The sequence below is a fragment of the Pundamilia nyererei genome, unplaced genomic scaffold (genome assembly GCF_000239375.1).
Source record: "Pundamilia nyererei isolate P.nyererei 1_Seehausen unplaced genomic scaffold, PunNye1.0 scaffold00042, whole genome shotgun sequence".
Taxonomy (NCBI): domain Eukaryota; kingdom Metazoa; phylum Chordata; class Actinopteri; order Cichliformes; family Cichlidae; genus Pundamilia; species Pundamilia nyererei.
This window is the reverse complement of record NW_005187443.1, coordinates 3,993,677-4,013,388: the sequence shown is the minus strand read 5'-3', so window position 1 is coordinate 4,013,388 and position 19,712 is coordinate 3,993,677. Positions and strand designations below refer to the sequence as shown.

Genomic DNA, 19,712 nt, shown 5'->3' with positions numbered 1-19,712 from the left:
TGTAAAACTGGATATGCGAGAGGTTTTAAGATTGTACAGAAAGCCAAATTAAAACAAAAACTTGAAAGTGTTTTGCACAGATTAAAGGATTTCTTGCCCACTAAATGTAATACATCGTGAAGCTTTGGAAACTGCTTTTGAACTATCTGCCAGAAGATACTTGTTATAAGGTGCAGGGAGGACGGCTCTATATTACATGAAAATCTCTCGGGAGGAGTTTATGAGGATGGAGCTTTTGTGGCTGCTGATGCGTGATCACCAGGGGCTTACAGGTTTTCACTGTCAGTGAAAGTGTCTGGGCTGCAGAGGTGGCGTGTTAAGAATAGCATCAAGGCTAAAATAACCGGCTACTGGGACGGAAAATGAGTTAGGGAACATATTTATGTAACTACTGGCCACTCAGTTGTCCTAATGGTTGTCAGTGTAAAATATCAGAAATATGTGATTATATTTAAAACAATGCCCTTTGCTATCAACATGTGTGCTGATAACATTATTTGTTTTATTTAAAAATAAGGCAAATCAAAGCAATTGCTCGACAGTTAATATGCGGGAGATATTAAAACTCAGATCAGGTCAGGTTGGAAACCTAACACTGGATAGTATTTATACATATATATACTGTTAAAATGTGTGATCATCTTTTTTTGTTTCCAACTTACTTTTTTTTTTAAATGTACGATCTTATATATTTTATATTTATGGTGCACTTCAAAATAAGTAAAAAGAAAAGTCTATAGGATTCAATGGTTAAAAGCTATTACAGTAAATCACCATCCTTTTCCAAAACCACTTGGTATTGTGCAAAATGTAAATCAAAACAGAATGCAGCAATTAATGCCATTAAAAAATGACAATATATCAAATAATGTGATTGTTTGTTTGTTTTTGTTTTGTTTGTTTGTTTTTTGGGGGGGGGTATTTTGGATTCAATGCCAGCAATATATAAAAGAAAAAAGAAAAAGGGGCATGTTTAGGGGTGTGACTATTCTGCTATATGGACAAACATGTACAAAATTGCAATTTAAACATTCAGAGTCACGTGTTCTGCTTCTGCTTCAGAACACGCTCTGACAGTTTAACAGCTGCATTTCTTTGAACTTTCATTTCTTTTTTTATTAAAAGCACATTTTGTTAGGTTTTAAATATGGGATAAGCAGTAACAACTGAGAAATGGCCTTGGTACTTACATTCTGTAACCGCATGCAAATTAGCTATGAGCTCATGCAGCATCTGTTAAGGCAGGAGAAAGATGCAATGTTTGAAGATTGCTCAGGAAATATTAAAACAAAGGGATTACCATACATCTAATCCAAAGCATTACATCAGCTTTCCTGGGTTTTACAGTTTTGCTGATCTCAGTCTGTAATTCTTTCTGCAGAATTGTGTCTGTTTTTAAATAAAGGGCGTTTGAGGCAGTTGAACTTCATGGTTGTCATACAACATTGGGTGTCAGCCTTGTTCTTGTGTTACAGAGATTTCTCCAGACATTACAATATTATATATGGAAGATAATGAAATCCCAATATTTTTTTATTTACCGGGAGAGACCTTCTTCAATTGTGAAACTCTTTGCCGACACAGAATGAAGAAGAGCAGTCGCACTGAAAGACTCAGCCTCAACACAACTTACCCATTTTTTTCTTGGCGCTGACACAAAGTTTTTGAAGACTGTTGCTGGCATGAAATTCAAAAAGAAGAAATATTTTTCCCCCCAAAAAATGATTTGTCTCTTTCAACAGACATGTTATCTGTTTGTAGCACTTTCAAGTAAATCTAGGGATTACTGTAAATGATTTAGAAATCACAACAATCTGTTTTTATTAGCAGTTTATGCAGCTTCCCAATTTTTTTGGAAATGGGGCTGTAGTTAATGCTCTTCATGTGCAACACATCCTGTGGTGAACAAGCCTCTGTATTAAAACTTGTGTGTAGAAAGTTACATGCACCTTTGATTGTGGTGCAAAAGTATCTCAGTTGTAGTTTCTTCAAACACAATGAATAGCAGCAGAATGATTAAGTGGGGTTAACCTTTTATCTTCATAATTCTTACACTTGTGTGTAGTCAGGTTGTGCTTTTCAATCCAACTCACTTAAAGTAACTGTTGACCACTTCAAAATGGGTAGATTTTTATGGTGTTAAAACAATCTATCAAAGGTCCATGCCACTCTGAATAACATTTGAGAATAAATACTGGATTATGTGCCTTAAACTCTTATATGACATGCTCTTATAAACATTTACTCGCTAAATCTCTGAAGGACAGGTGGTGAAGTGTCATGGTATGACAAGCCTGATTAATCTTCAGGGTAATAAATTGTAAACGACACTCTTACGGCTTTTCTTTCTTCATAACGGTTGCATCAGCAGATACAGAAATATTCCCAAATATAAAAACTTATTCCAGAAGGGAAAAAGGTGCCTAAAAAATTTCACTGTATTAGGCCACACCAGTGACTGACGAGCAAGGTTCAGGTTAAAGTTCACATGTCCTGATACACTTAGAGAAACAACCACAAACAGGCACAAGTTTTAACCACAACATGATCGTTTTTAACCAACCTGCTGTCATATTGGACATGAAACAGTCACAGCCTAAAAGGCTTTTACCCACGAGTCCTGAAAGGTTTGTAGTTTCTCTTCAAGAGAAACCAAACAGAGGAATATATCACAGGAAAACAGAAAGTACTACTCCAATAGTCGTTGGAGTGTACAGCACAAAATTCAACACCCGTTTCGTGGTGCCCCTTCTCCTTTTGCACAAAAAAAAAAAAAACAGGAGGCAGAGAGTTTCCACTGAACTCTGAGAAGCTGCTGATTATTGTCAGTCCTCAGTGAAAAGCCAAAGAGGAGGGCATCAGATCTGAGTGTGGTGATGTGTGTGTCCCGGCGGTGTGTAAGGAGGTGGCGCCGGGTTGGGTTTGATTCCCCGGCTCTTCATGTAAGAGATGAACTGGTCAGGGATCTCTGCTAGCACATCTTTAGCAAGTCGTGCCATGCTTAGTACGTGGTTACCTGTCCGGTCCATATAATCTCTGAAAGGAACAAACTGAGGAAAAACAACAGACATAAAAATGATTTGAAATGACAGTGATTTAATATTTAAAGTTTGTCGATACAGAGTGGTGTGATGTGGGAAACTATTAAAGAGCACATGGTTTTGCCTAGCTGATATAATATCATCCGGGCTTATTGGACAACTGTTGTGATCCATGGAAAGCTCCTAATACTTTTTGACACTGTACACAAGCAGGTTTGGAGAGCAGGGTGGGACACCGCACGGAGAAATCTCTGAGGCTCATGTTTAAGCCCCTATGTTAGTCAACATTTGCAGGATCCTGAAAGCTTTAGGATGCTCATCCGTCACTAATCCTCTGATATGGTTTCCCTTAGGAGAATGAATGTGCTTGAGCAAAAAGACATATTTTCCCTCTATAGTCTGATAAATTACTCTTAAAGACTTTTTTTTACCCTTTGTTATTGCTTGTAATGATTCGTGGGGGGGATATAATTCACCATTGTTTTCTGTCTCTCTCTTCACTGACAAAAGATATTCTGTGTAAATTCCATGACCTTTGACCCTAACGTGATTCTCAGACTCGTGCAATGAATACAGCCAAAGTTTGTTTCATGCTGTAAAGGCCAGTCACCTGAACTATGTCTCGCTCTGCCAGTTTCCCCCGGGATGAGATCCTGATGTCATCACCATCCAGCTCCACCATAGCTGGAAGACACAAGTTCACACAAACACACACACATAGTGTGAAAACTGGTTAGAGGCAGCTGCCTTTGTGACAAAAGGTTCTTACACTAAAAGGTTTATTTATCACAGATGATAAAAATCCTAATTTAAATATGATCTTTTAGCACTAGTAAAAGCTATAATTGTTCTTTTTTGCATGTCTAATCAACTAATAAGTCCTTTAATATAGACTGTGCAATTTAGAATCATCAGCACTAAATACTGCAAACCCAGCAATTAACCCCAGCCATTTCTTCTACAATTATGCCTGCATCCACCTCCTCATTCCTTTCTCTACTGAGACAAATGAGTTTGTACAGTAATTTTCTCTCTGGTATTTCTCAGAATTAGTGCCAGTGAGGTTAGAACCAGCTCTTATTATAACAGACTGCGAGTTGAATTAAATTGTCAATTATTCGTGGAGAATGACTGATACACTGGTTGCCTGATTTGATTGGCTGATAAAGGCTGTCTCACAGCTATATCAGTTCTTTCATTACTCCAGAAGATAATGCATGATGTAATTTAATAATAATAATAATTTTCATCACACGTTTATTTTGACACGCACATAAACGCTTTACCTCCTTAATAAACCAGGTCTTTACAATTACAATCATTCTAAAGGTAAAAATTTAAAGCTAACGTACCGTCAAACTCAGCCTGACCCACTCCGACTATGATGATTGACATAGGAAGCTTGGCACCCTGCAGAGAAATAGAAATGAAACGACTCAATTTTTTTCTAGCTCACAGAGCTTGTCACCATTACCACTAACCTCTTGTGCCTATTACAGTGACATAATGACATTGTACTAGTTACACGCTCTTTTACATGCAGCAGACTGCAGCAGCAGAAAAGGTCTATATCAACCTTTAACTAGCTAAATGACCTTTGGGTAAGAACAGACTTTCAGAGAAAACATAAAAGGGGGAGAAAGAAGCAAGAGCTCAGCTCGAAAAGCTAATGAAACAAGATGCTAATGCAAAATATCTATACTTTTTCCTAAACTTATCCCAGATTTCTGATATTTCAGAATCCAATTTTCTGTCATTTGAATGACACCAGCTGTTATGTAGAGGCTTCACTCAGCAACGGACCATTAAATGCTGATTGTCAGACTGAGGAATGGAGATTAACTCACTGAAAACACTAGTAGTGTCATCTGAAATGCCACACTGGTATCTCATGCTGTTTTAATAGCTAAAAGTGGCAGATTTTTTATTTTCACACAAATATTTGTAGACGTTTATGTCGGAATTTGCCGCCTGGATGAATGCCGAACAGAAGTGTGAAACTACGAAGCTGGCTGAGACTAAAGGGAAAACAGCTGGATGGTCGCATTTATGAACCAGGAGAAGAGGGAGAGGGAGGAGGTGCCAACTCAGTCACTAGGGCAACCATCCTCATTCACCCACCCAGCCACTCCCAGGCCACACTGGGGACTCATGTCGAGTGCAGTTGGTCTTGATACTGTGGAAGAGATCGGCACTAACCTTTGATGGAAAATAAATGAACACAACAGCAAATAATATGGTGCTGCTACATTTCCTAAATTATTTCTCACTGTGCTGTAATTTACCAGTCTGTGTGAGAGAGCTTCTGTGGGTGTATATGTCTAGTCAACAATTAATGTGCACATAATTGCACAAGCTACAAGTGGAACATGCGGGGCTGTCCTGCATTCATTAGATTTGCTGGTATTTTTCACTTAGGTAGATGAAAAGAAATGAAAAGAAAGAATGAAAAGTAAAAACAAACTTCATCCAGCTGAGATATAAACACGTGCAGCGTGCAACCAAAAGGCACTTGGAAATAAACTGGCATTTATAGAGTACTTTCATAGTCTAGCCACATTTAATGACTCATGCATCACTTTATCTATGCACTTTATTGACCACAACCCTGTGGGCAATTTACAATCATCAATAAATTGCATGTCTTTAGACTAATTAGGACACCAAAGTACCCGGAGGGAGGCCCAGATAGAAAATCCACCCATAAAAGTTTAACCCAGAACCTCGATGCTTTGAAGTGACGGTTCTTACCACTTAACCACTGGATCGCTCTATCATGACACATTACATTGTCTTCCATCCATTATGCAGCATCACTAGGGAACCATCCTATTGGTCACAAATTTATTCCACTGCATGACAACACGCATACAAGTTTCCACAAAGAACGGCATGAACCTCCCAGAGCCCGAATCTCAATGGAGTCAGTCTGGAAACACAGCTATCTGCACAGTACCATGAAAGTGTGCAAGTGTAACAAAGAGAACATTTAGGGTGGCAGAGGGAGTGAGCCTATCCCAGCTGCCATGGGAAGAGAGATGGGGAACATCTTGGACATGCCGGCTGCCTAATTAACGTAACCAATTAACCTAACCCCGGCTAACTTCTTACTGTTAGACAACAGTGCTAACCGCTTCCCCACCATGCTGCCCCATACGTTATTATATAAGCAACAACTTGTAAACTTCTGGTGATACAAACAAATATTTGTATATTAGATGTTTGTATGTTAGAATGCCATTTTCACAATCAGGATATCTGCTAAAGGGGAAAGGTTATTCAGTGCTCATCTGGACAGCATGTTTTCTCCCAACTAGCTTAGGAGTCAATCTTTGTGGAGTTTGCAACCACGAAAAGTGAAATGTTGTATAATTTTATTTGTAGAAATAAATATTAGACATAAATTAATATTCTAAGCATTGTACTTTATCCATTTATGTCTAGAAGTGGCCTTTCCGCATAAATGACACCATGAAAGCTCAATGCAAAATCTCCTGTTACATCTAATTAGGTTTCCTAGACTCACATATTTTTTACAAAGCAGTCACATCACCAGGGTTAAACTTGCTGGCACAAGACAAATGCACTGTGGCAAATCAGGCAACCTCTTTTTTTCCCACAGGGATGAGAGCAGTTTGTGTCCTCAGTACCTCAGCCACATCACATCAACGCGATTATCAGTGTTCAACGCGACTCCTGTCAGTGCCTGTCCTCCCACTCATACTCGCAGATATCCGTAAGTGTATGCGCAGCCAGAGACACACACATCTCAACATCAAATGCCACTAAAAATAACCTGGCAATCCACCATGCCCCACTTTTGCAGTCCTCCTGTCACCCTGTTTTGCAGTAGAGATCCAGTCTAATGAGACAACAAAACAAAGTGTCAGTCAAAACTTGCAACTTCACTTTGTTTGTGCTTCTTAAATTCAAATGCCAGGCATGTGCATGCTTTGATGAGTGATTGTGTTATTGCAATTACACATATGAGCTTAAGGGGCTTTATGGATTTATGTTTAGAGTAATAACCATTTCATTCACACATGGTCAGCTATGTTACTAGACTGTCTGACATTGGCTGCCTCAGATGTCAGCTCAGAGGAAAATTTAGGATCGAAGACTTTTAAAAATAACACAATTATCAGTGAGTGCAGACCTTACCTTTGAACTGTCAGAGTGTATTCTGTGTTCAGCCAGTTATTAAACAAAGCAGCCCACTATCATTCACATCTTGACAGACTAGTATTGACTGCATTAAGAAGAATGTGGCTGAATGTAATCAGATTTTACCCACAAAATGTTTTTTATATTGAATACAGTTTTCTCAGCATCACAGTGATCACTAACATGACAGTGCTTGTGTGACAAACATATGTACATTACGGGGAAGGTTACTCCTCTCACAAAACATTCAGGTTAGCCCTATAGTTCATTTTTGTCCCTCTCTCTAGCCACTAGCTGTATATTGTTTCCTATTATTACTACTATCCTGGCCTATGGTGCTTTTTCAGATTCTTCATATTCAGCAGTGACATGAAGAAAATTACACTTGGATGCAAATTTTGGTGACCGTGAAACACAAATAGACGTAAATAGAGAATTTAACATTGCATTTGCATGGATGAAAAAATAAAAAGAACTGGGATTTATAATAAATGTTTTTTAAAACATATACACGTTAATAATTGCTGTATGTGTGACGATGTTCATGCAATGTTTTGTTGAGATTGGTCCATCTGTTAAGGAGACAATAAGGAGCATCACTATAATAAATATTCCCTTACATTACAGAGAAACGCAGGAGTAGGTTCGTGTTTTCAGTTGAGTATCGTCTTTAGGATTGTAATATGCGATATCACATAAACATACAAAGACTGACGAAGACAGTTGATGAAAACCTTAAACTCTGTGCTTTCACTTCCAGGATGCAAGTATGAAAAACCTACATTAGATAAAGGATGTAGCTGAATACAGCTGATAAAGTCAGAGTAGCTACTATATGCATCAAAATGCTGTTTTTTAACCATTTGACTTACCTGCAAAAATCTAATGAAATTTCCTTCATTGGTATACATTCAGTTTACATCATGCTCATTTTCCTTAATGATTATTTATCTGAATACATAAAAGCTCTTTTTTGTGAGTCTGTCAGAAAACAAACGCCCATTTGTTCAAAAATAAAAACTGAGTGATAAATATGTTCCCAGGTGTCGTGTATTATATGCTCGACTTTTTTATGCCGGTCATGACAGACGCATGCTGAAAAGGTCGTGTCATATACACGAACTGTTACCACAGGAATTTGAATCTTTTAACAATCATTGAAAAGCAATGAGCTGTGTTTCCCTTACTAGCTGTGCTTTCTACAGAGATCCAGCAGCCGCTACTTCTGAAACTCAAATTATGTCCTTCCATTTCAGGAGGATAATTAACTTAAAAAAACTGCAGCTGCATCCACATAACTTCAGTTTTCTTTCAACAGGGCTCATTTCTCTGCACCATAAACTTGATTTCGCATCAACATCTAAACAGTGCAAAAAAAAATGGAGGTTAAATGGTTGTGAAGTGAAGTGCTTTTGTTGGGTCCCTGCACCGATAAAGAGACAGAGCACAAAGCACAGACAGATAACAAGAAGAAGATGAGAAAGGAAGGAAATCAAAGGCAGCAGAGGATTTTTTTATAGTCTGAATGTGGTGACAGAAGTATGGAGGGTGCAGATGAAGACAAAGAGGTGTAGATCTCTGAGTGGGAAAAAGATGGAGCGAGACAGCAGGTCTTTGTGTGTGTGAGCGAGGGAGACTCATGATTCCACAGAGGTAAAGAAAATGAGGCAGCAGAGCAACCCGAGCAGAGGAGGGGGCTGCTGAGTGATTGACAGGTGGATTTCTCTAATGCAGCAGAATCAGTTGTGACTGATAAACCCGCATGATAAGCCACATGTCCACATGTTAACCAGACATACCGCAAACACCGCTCTCCAGTTGTCGTACATGTGTACAAATATAAACTCAGGCACTCACTTCCTCTCACTCTGTTTCTTAGATCTTTCTTCAAGTGTGAATATGTATGAGAAAGGCTTATATAACCTCAGCACATGTGTCCTCCCTCGCCCGGGATCCGTGGAGGGTAAAAAGGCAAGCAGTGGAAGCAGCAAGCATCAGTAGATCAGAAGAGGTGGAGGCAGTGCGATAGAGCAGCAGGCAAGATCTTAAAAGGAAGGTGTGGCTGTTCTAATGTTTTGACTAACAGTCGCAAATTCCCTTTAAATCCAGTCTGCTGGGTGTTCTGTGCCTGTGGCAGGCTGAGGAGGAGTGGAAGAAAAGGGGAAGAGACGGAGGAAAAGGAAAAGGGGAGAACAGCAGCTACCTACTGTTTTAGGCTGGGGAAAGAAAGGTGTGAGGACAAGTTTGGGGGGGAAGCTCTGAGGAATAATACACAATGCTGTGCTGCTTTATTTACTGAGGCAGTATAAATAAGCCAAACTTTCAGCTGCTGTCTTACTCACAGGGGGTCGCCACAGCGGGGAGCTCCGCATATTTGATTTAGCAAATTTTTTACGCCAGATGCCCTTCATCTTTTCACATCTCGTATTTATTAATAGTCCACTGGTAGAAAGGGAATACCTTAAGGTAATTTAATGGTCTATGTATCATTGATGAGAAAGTTTCTAAACGTGTAATTACAGTTCTAAACATGCGGCTTGCTCAAAGCCATGATTCCAGTCCTTTTTCTCTGCGTACTGCAGCGGCCATTATTAAACCACAGTGCTGTTCTATGGACCGAAGAGAAAACCACAGAGAAGTTTTAGGCCATGCTAGAGCTGATCGGAGACATAACAATTTTTATTTCCAAGAGCAGCTGAATAGCTGCAGCTAACACGTCCATTGATTGTCAGTCAGCAGGTCAGACTAAATAAGACATTTGAGGACGTACTGAGCAACAGAGCTATATGTAATTTTCTCAATCAGTAAACTTTTACTTGATACCTCATGAAAAGTTAGCGCCAACAGTTGATTAGCTCATTGTAGCTTAGAAACAGTGAAACAGGCTGCCTGGCCCTCTTGCTGTAACCTTGAGTTTGTCATGCAATCAGTGCACACTTAACCGCATAATCATCCCTAAAATCAGCTAAAAACAACATTTATTGCTGCACTTCATTTTACACTACACCAGTTTTGTTGCTCCATATTGATGAAAAATGAGTTTGATTGTGCTCCTTACTGCTACAAGATTGTATGAAGACAAACAAAGTAACCTCTTGTGGTGCGTATAGGTGAATTTCGTCTCTGGCACCGTGAATCAGTCAAAGCCCTTCTGTCTTTGCTTGTTAGAAGGTGCAGCTGTAATGTTATCAGCAGGAGCTGCTAGTTCTCAGCTCAGCACTAGCCTCGCTTCTATCAGCACCGACAGCAATGAGCTGCTGGCAATTCAACTATTTTTTTTAATCTCCACTACATCTGTCTGCTCTGCTCTACTCCATGTTCCCCTCTGCCCACACATATGCATACAGATATGGTGAAACAGGGAGCAGAGGAGAGAAGAACTGGTGCTAGCGTCGTTACTGACAGCAGAAAACAGTGAATGCTGTCATTCTTTGCCGAAGTGAAACAAGTGCACATAGTCCCCTCTAAGCAAAGGAAATACTGAGCATGTTGAAATATGAATGGGAGAGAGTAGAGTAAAGGGAACAAAGTTTAATCAGCTTCTGTTTGTAGTTGGGCACAGCAATAAGACTGTTGAGATTTTTGTATCTCCAGGAAGCACGTTTATATTCTTAAATTACAATTTATTATTTAAATAATGGCCTTTAGCCTACGCTACACAGCATCATTGAGTTCAAAAGTGTCCTCATTAACGCCAAAACAAGTTGGGTGTATCTAGCCTTTTTTGTAGAACAGGAAATGCTCTCCCACTTTCCCATTCTTACATTTACAATGGCCTCTTTGGTCTGGGCCATGTCTGAAATGACGCCGTCTGTGATGATGAGGAGCACAAAGTACTGAGAGCCGTCCTGCACCGCCGCTGCGTATCTGCATACACAGATAGAAGCCATCATTACATGATGCCGTGTTATCGTTTTAATACAGAAACAAATCTGACTTCAAGACTTATTAATGAATTGATCAAAACATCGATGTGGAAAACAAACGGATGACAGTGCACGCCTTATCGAGCACTCTCACTACATGCAAATTCAATAAAAAATGTTCTTTGTCATTGCTGTACTTCAGATAACACGCAATAAAACAGCCCATGAGAAGAGAGCGATTAATTAGATCAAGCAGATTTAAAACAAAGCCTTCTTTCACCGTTTGATTCATTTCTTTGTTAAAATAAATCTCTTTATAAATCAGCTGACTTATTCAAATGCTAAATACCGACTGGCCGAAAGCCACAGCTTAAAAAAGTGAGATACCTTTTTATCAGAATTACATTTTTAATTAGAGCGTCGTCATAATCAGATGGAGAGCTGTTTGGATTTGGCTCAACAAATGTGCCAGTGAGGGCAAAAAATGACACCGACCGAATCCCGTCACACCACGGCTGTGTAAATACAGTGGCAGGTCAAAATATATGACTTAGATTGTTGGTCGTTTATTTCACTGGCTATATGTGTGACTGCTTTTTGATTGCTGTGAGCCAATTAAAATTCATTCTGAAGCACATCACATGCTGTTTGTTGTGAAGCAGAGAGGTCAGATAAGTTAAAGCCAAGAAGTCAAAAATGTTAAAGCTGAGTTTTTTTTAACTCCAATGTTATAAAGAAAAGATAATCTCACTATTTATGCCAATAAATTCCCACAACAGCTGATTCTATCTGAGACACCGAGCAGACTATAACGCAGGCTGCCGGCCTCTTTGCATATAAATTGTTTTAAAAAATATGTTTCTGAGATAATCTTTCTGAGCTGCAGAGTTTTTTTTTAATATTACTGTGTTTTTAGCATTTGGATATAAATAATGTATAAATCATAATAACAGAGAGACAAGCATAAACAGTTGCCACAAGAGGAAAATCCACAGGGATAAAACAAAAATGACTGCTGGTAAAAAAGAAGAAGAAGAAGATGAAGAAGAAAAGAAAGGGGAAAATATAAATAAAGAATCCAAGACGGTTTTTTGAATTTGCATGTAAAATCATTTTAACTTATGTGGAAAGTCCCAAAAAGTATTTAAATAGCATCTGTTAGAGTTCACCAGCTTGGATGGATCTCTCACCTGGCAACGTGGTTCACCACAGGAGCAAAGTTTGTCGGCCCATACAGCTGCACTGTCTTTAGACTCTGATGGTATGCCTCTAAGATGCCTTCAATACCATTGCAGTATGGATTTTCAATGTTTCCATTCTGAAAAGGATAAAAATAGAAACAAGATCCAGTTCAAGATTCTTAAAGTCAAATAAACCTAAACAATATTTACTGTAGTTACTGTCAAAGTGAGAAATTATTCAGCTAAACATTTAAAATCAGCTAAACTCAGTCAAAGGTAATATGAGGTGGGGGACATATACCAGTGGGAACTCATGTGACACCCGCCAATCGGGCGGCAGTTTGGCACCAAAGCCTAAAGCCGGGAACATCTTGTCACTGTCGTAGTCTTGAATGATCTCCCCAACAGCCTTCAAGGCCATGGCGTAAGCATTTAGCTGGTAGGGATTCATGTAGTGCAGTGAAGTGGACTGGGAGGGATTACCTGTTGACAAATAAATCAGTCATAAGCTCATCTTGATGCACAAGCAACAAAGTCATATTTCAGGTGCAATCGATCGAAGGTTCTGCTTTTGGGTGGGACTTTTTCTAACATTTAAAAATAGCAATTAGCTGCGGTCACTGATCACATTAACATAACTGCAGTGAGCCTGAGCTGTGATGTTCACCCCTGTTAGTCGTTGTAACAAACTGTAAGCTTATCAACAACTGTGACCTTCTTAAACAGCCCCGCTGTAACGGCACATCATAAAGTCATTCAGTATTAACTGCCCAGCTGGGATATTTTTTATGTGTTTAGAAAATGTTGCTGTCATTGCCCTCAGTGAGGTTGCTGGTGATATGTGCTCACCAGTTTTATTACTTCCTATCTGACAGCGCAAATCCTGCTGCTTTCCTGGTCAAGTGACTTTATCAGGGCCCGGGGTATAACAACAAATTGCATATCACCTGGACTAACACCACAACTGCAAATCTCGAAGCAGCACAGAAATGATTGTCTGCTATATTCCACCCTTCTTATTAGCTGCTAAGCTTTCCATTCTAACATCCAGCCTTCACAGGAAACGGTGGCAGATTTACTGTAAAAAACAACAACATATTTTTGATGCAGCAGGTCTTTAAAGTGGGATGGAGGTTGACAAAAGCAGAACTGACATTAGTATCTGGCACTATTGCTAGAGATTTAACCAGATACTCTGGAGCCACAAGTTGATTGAAAACACCATCTGTGGCTCACAACCCTTCGAAGGTGGTTTCAAATATGGACTCACAGATAGAGTACTGTGTAAAAGTCTTGAGCAAACCCTCCTTTCTTTATAGTCTGCTAGGAAAATGGTAAATAGGTATAGGGATTTATAGAAACATATGAAAACATGCATAGAAATACATTATACTATGTAAACTCAGAGTTTTGCTTGATGCAGCTCATAAATCTTTGCTCAGTTCTTCTAAAAACACTAGCTTTACTAAACAGGCTGGTATAAGTTGAGGGAGGAAATAAGTTTTCTTCTGTGATAAATCAAAAAAAAGGAAAGAGGGAAACTTATATTTCCCCCCTAATAACTGTGATTCATGCTGACAGCTAGGACTTGTAGATAAATCTTTTGCAGTACTGCATTCAGTCATAATTACTGGAATAAGTATTGTAATGACAGTTAAGTGTGGTGCTATTTGCTTTTTAAAACTTAGACGCCTGCTCTAATTACCCTTTAAGCTCTCAAAAAACATATAGTAAGAACTTTCCAGGGCATCGGCTGTTAGAGACACTATGTGTACAACGTGCATGCCTGCAGTGATGGTTTGTGTCACTGTGAATTTGGACGTGCCACGCTTTTGGAGCAATGCTAAATATTTTTATCCCCGACCCCCCTTCTCCATACACACTTTGCTGTTAGTATCACTCACCGTTAGATGCTGTGAAATCAATGGCCACAGTGAAATTGATCTGAGTCCTAGAAGGGGTAAGGAGGGGAGGACATCGGAAAAAAAATCAACAAAAGACAGCAGCCAACAATAAAAACATGCCAGAGCTCATTAAATTTCCATGCTCATACCAACCACCACACACGACCCCAAGAGACACGAGGGAGATCACATACAGCATGGCGATCTTTTCATATGACGATATCGATCGGCCTCACTGTCAATACCAATTGCATCAATATACAAAGTACGGCCAGTTGTCAAACAACATTTAAGTGATTACACTCTTTTATCTTGTTTATCTGACTTTCACCTCCACGAGAAAAGCCGGAGGTGCCGAGGAGCTTCTGAGAGATGGAGCATGGTAACAAGCAATTACACTGATGGAGCACTTAAGAGTAAATCATAATCCAATTTTCCCTGCTGATGAAGCACTCCCCTCTTCTTTCTAATTTACAACAATGAGACGAGGCCTTCGGGGGCTCACACGACAGCCTCTCATTATCTATGAAAGTCACCAGAGAGAACAGCAAAAGAATGATAATAAAAACGAATGACTTAAGGATTCACATTAACCTTTCAGCTTTAGGTAGGGACGCAGAATATGCCACAGCCTGACCCTGCTCACCTTACCATTAATTAAACTTCATTTTATTCATTCATTAGGACATTTTGGAAATAATTAGTGTCTGGGAGGGCAGGTTTGCAAATTGTACATCTACAGCAGGAAAGTCAGAGCTCTTCAGCGTGAGATTGACTTTTTATGTTCATTTACATTAATTTGTTTGATCACCTCTCATGAAAGTAAGAACACGCAAGTATTTTTTTAATCTGTCAAAAATTTTGGTTAAAACAAAAAAATTATTTTGTTATTTTTTAGGCAAATAACAAAGCGAATCTACATTTTTATACCAAACTTTGAGCTTGCACACTGGATTTGTCTGCCCACTAAAACTCATTTTATCTGTCCAGGAATTCAAGTAAATGACTGTAATTATCTTCATCAAGAAATTATAATGTGCTTCACTATTTTTTCCAGCTTTTCAGTAAAACAGTAGGAAATTCACAACAACAACAATAATTATATTTTAGCATTAAAAGCATTTTGATTATAGAGTTGTTAACGCTGATGGATAAATCCTTAAGTGCTGTTAAAAAGCAGGTGTGGCTTACACCAGCGGTCCCCAACCTTTTTTGCTCCACAGACCAGTTCATGTCCGACAATATATTCATGGACCGGCATTTAAGGTGTTGCGGATAAATACAACAAAATAAAACCAGTACCGATACCAAAAAAAAAAGATTTATTCATTACATGGACCCAGGGAAACCGAGTTAGTGATAAAAACGATAAAAAAATAACGATAAAAAACGATAAAATCCCTGAATACCATACAGTTCACACCCGAGCCTCAACTCTCGCGGCCCGGTACCAAACAACTCACGGACCGGTACCAGCCCGTGGCCAGGGGGTCGGGGGACCGCAGGCTTACATCTTACATTGTGGGGTGGTCTAATACATTTGTCACACACGGCATGTCTGAAGTTTCAATTAATAACACAACCACAACACTACTGCGTTTTGCAAGCTGCTAGTTAAAATATTCCTCTACTTACTGATAATTATTTAGAACAAAAAAATACACAGTATGTTTCTGCAAGCTGCATCGATTATGCACGTTCTTCTGTTCTCGCCCTACAGGTCGCTGGGAACAGTTTGTGTTGCATTTATGTTAATTCACAACAATACAATTGTTACACATCCTATTTCAAATTTGTGATTGGTAAAAAGGTATGTTTGAACGATTTTCCTCATATGTCCTCTCAGTCTTTAACCTCTTTACGGTCTCTGTGCTGCTGAGTTTGAAAGAGATCTACACTGACGTGGAAAGCTTTTAAGCTGTTTGAATAGTCAGATTGTTCTTGCTCTTTTATGATTACAGTGGCTTTAAAATGAGATGTAAAAGCAGGCATACTTCAACTTTTATCCCGATGAAAGCTGTAAAGCTAAATATTACAGAAAAGTGCTTTAACAGCTGGAGCAGAAACGACGGCAGTGATGGAGGTGTTTCTCCTGTTTTGTGGTTACAAAGGGTTTGGACAGCTTAAGTGGCACACTTTCACAAACTTACATCCATTTTCAAAAGAGCCTTCACATTTGCAAGAACCAGCTCTCAGATGTCTTTCAGTAAGCACCACAGTAATGTTAGGGGCCAGACTGATGAGGATGATATTTCTGAAGAGAGGCCACTAAACTTTAAGGTTATTGTATCATAAATCAGCCAACGCCAGGAACTGTCAGCGAAATGTGTCACACTTGTCAGCTCTGCCACAGCACATAAAAACTCTGACAGCTGCCCTGCTGTTGTGGGACATTTGAGATCAAAGCACAGCCCAATCCGCCTGAAAGACACACTTCACCTGAAAAAGACTTGATATTCACACGTCAGCCTCCGGTGTTAAAGCTTAACTGAAGTTGGAGGGCTGGTACTGTACCGTTTATCTTTTAGAACTCATTAAATATACATTTGGAGTTTCAATGCCCCAGATAACTCCAGCTATGAACTTATTAGTCAGTTTAACAAAGTTGCAGTGGAACATTGGACTTTTGATCCCTCTGCATGAAAGATAGGAAAGTATTTTAATAACATTTTTAATGAAGACCACACAGACGGTTTTTGGTATGTTAACAAAGGCTCAAATTATTGTTTGAACATTAAAGTGCCAGATATTTTTCTACAGAGTTCTTGGAGAATAATCAGAGCTGGAAAACAAGAAAATATCGGAAAGGAACATGTTGATATTATTCAGTGTCCTACAAATGTGCCAAGAGGCTTGTGTTTCAAGCATGGTTGAATAAATATGATGCTGAGCTTTCAACTTCTGGGAAATCAACAAATATTTAACGGTGACCTCACTCTGCATCATTAAGTGCAAAGATGAAACCACCCAAGTATTTCTGCATTAGTTATAAATGTTCCCTCCCTTGATTTATGCTTCGACAGAGGCGTTATTTATGACAGGCTTTTAGTCATAGTAAGGCAATACAAGTAAAAGGCAATTTCATGGTTTCTTTCAGTTTGAAGGTGGTCATTCCCACTCACCCTCCTTTAATGTAATCTAAGAAGGTGAACTCCGACTCCACTGAGAAGGAAAGCAGGGTCACCTGAAATTAAAGACAAGGATAGACACTTGATTAAATGCAGAGGTATTGATGTTTTCCCCTTAATCCAAAATAAACTCCACATCATGTCTTAGTTGAGCACTTTATGCTCTCTCTGGTAAAAGATGTGAGCCGGCCGCTTTCTGATGAAAGACTCATTTGCATTGCCGGAGGAGATGTTTGAAGAGAAAATGAGATAAATTTGTACGCATTACGTGTTCACAGCCACGCTGCTAGGTAAGCTCTGTTGAAATCACAAATGTCACAAATGGCTGCTGGTGGTGGCTACTCAACACATGTCTTTAAGGTTCTGTCAGCCTTCTTTTGTCCCGCTCATATACATTTTTATTATAAAATTTCTCTTTTAACATAATTACCTAAAGTACCATATACTCAGGCCATGCCCACACTAATACGTTTTTGTTTTAAAATCTCTCCGTTTTGGCCTCCCGTCCACACTGAGACGGCGTTTTGAGTCAAGGAAAACACCGCGTTTTGAAAACGCTCTCCAAAGCGGATACATTTGAAAACGGCGTTTTCGCGTCGCAGTGTGGACAGCGAACCCGGAGACTTTTTGAAAACGATGATGTATTTTAGTCATGTGTCGCAGTCATGTGACCAGTTAAACTAAGATTATGGAGGGCATTACACAGCAGTTGTTTTGTTTGCTCTCAATTTTGACAGCCCTATTTAAGATTTATATCAGTCTGTACATCCTACATATAGCTTTTCTTCAAATTCTTTAAATCTCAATCGCTTTTGCAACTTTGTACTTTTGTGTTACTCGCAGCAAGAACTCCACCTCATTGTTAGTCCATTTAAAAAACTCTGTGCTTGTCCTTGACATTTTGCCGCAACGTCAAAGAGCCAGAAAGTAAATAAACAGCAGACAGAAATGAGGCAGGTCGAATCATCTTACGTTTTCACCCATGTGCAAGACAGGAACGTAACGTTTTTGATCATTTCAGTGTGGGTGAACAACTGGTCAGAGACGCTTGAAAACAACGTTTTTAGACAAAAACGCCGTTTTCAAATTATCCGGTGTATTAGTGTAGACGTAGCCTCAATCGTGCGTCATGTTTAATTAACAGGTCTGTGGACAATTAAAGAGAACATGTACAGTGCTTCATGCTGTTGTCCAGATATAGAAAGCACACCTTCCAAAGTCTTCCACAACACTTGCATGAAAATTAAAGAGGGAATCATTAACAGAAGAAAAGTAGGTGTGAAACAGAAAAGCGGCAGTCTGTCAGCCCTGATTAGTGTTGAAACTGTACTCACTGTTCCAGAGTTGACATATTTCTTTTTCTTCATTTTCTTTTTGGTGTTAATCACCTACAAAGAAACAAGGAAAGGAAAAGGAAATCCAAAATCCAGTCCATCATGTGCTGAGCATAGAAATACTTTATATGAAAAGTATTTATACATTTATTACTGCCACTAGCTTACCAGAGTCAGTAACACAAAATGCCTTTAAACCAGAACCGATTCTGGGCTGTGCTTATTAGCTGCAAACATTTTATGTAAACTGTAAAGCGGCCTCTTTCATACCAAACCTTTACATTCACCAAAAAAAAAAAATACTACACCACTGGGCCAGATGTATTTTTACACACTCTAAAGCAATGTTTCCTTTTACACATATACACACCCTTTGGTTTGATGATATAATTCCACCCTAATTGGAGGCAACAAATGTAATGAAGGCATGCGTGTGGGTGGCACACAGAGACCGCGTGCCATCACACAGATGTATGCAGCGTGGAGGCAGGATGGAACAGTGAGTGTGTCTATATGACTGATGGAGGAGAACCAGTGAGGTGAGAAAGGGCGCGTGTTTATGAAATAATAGATGGGTATTATAAGAAAGCGACGCTCCTGCAAGGGAAGATTAGAAAAACTAGAAATGGATGCACGTCAGTGACATTACTGGAGACTGGAAATTCAAACATGAATCTCGGGTTGCAATGACTCGATGGGGTGAGACGGGCTCAAGGTGCGAGGTGTACATTTGCTTTACTGGTATTCTAACGGCTCCAAAACAAGACGGAATTGTCAATCTGAAGACCAAAGACGTCTCAGCTCATTACCTCAATTCTCTATGGCTGCTAGGCATGGAAGTGACAGCCCCTAATTTAACGTGGAGGGATGGCAATTTGTCTGACACACTGAACAATCTGCTGATGCAAAAACTAAAGGGCCTTTCAGTCTCCCCGGGAGGCAGAGAGGAATCAACAGTAGCGTATAATGGAGCTGACATCTAAAAGACAGGTATTCGTCTTTTGCTGAAGGTGTTAGGATGCCTGGGTCGTCGACCCAGGGCTTTTGAGTTTATATTATTTATACTGTCTAGTTTTTTGGTTTCTTTGAGTTCT

The 19,712-nt window shown here is 39.4% G+C and overlaps 1 protein-coding gene across 2 annotated transcripts in view; it reads right to left on the bottom strand.

The window, feature by feature from the left end:
• Positions 1-892: 892 nt before the first annotated feature.
• The window catches only part of cpne5b (copine Vb), a 141,957-nt gene continuing 123,137 nt past the window's right edge, over positions 893-19,712 (bottom strand). For both annotated transcript variants that reach the window (XM_005731385.1, XM_005731386.1), the window contains 9 exons: positions 18,619-18,672; positions 17,279-17,340; positions 14,157-14,203; positions 12,554-12,735; positions 12,262-12,389; positions 10,970-11,072; positions 4,394-4,451; positions 3,652-3,725; positions 893-3,050 (listed from right to left, as the gene is read on the bottom strand). In XM_005731385.1, coding sequence (XP_005731442.1) covers positions 2,859-3,050; positions 3,652-3,725; positions 4,394-4,451; positions 10,970-11,072; positions 12,262-12,389; positions 12,554-12,735; positions 14,157-14,203; positions 17,279-17,340; positions 18,619-18,672 — 900 coding nt within the window. In that variant the 3' untranslated portion in view covers positions 893-2,858. The remainder of the gene's footprint in view (positions 3,051-3,651; positions 3,726-4,393; positions 4,452-10,969; positions 11,073-12,261; positions 12,390-12,553; positions 12,736-14,156; positions 14,204-17,278; positions 17,341-18,618; positions 18,673-19,712) is intronic.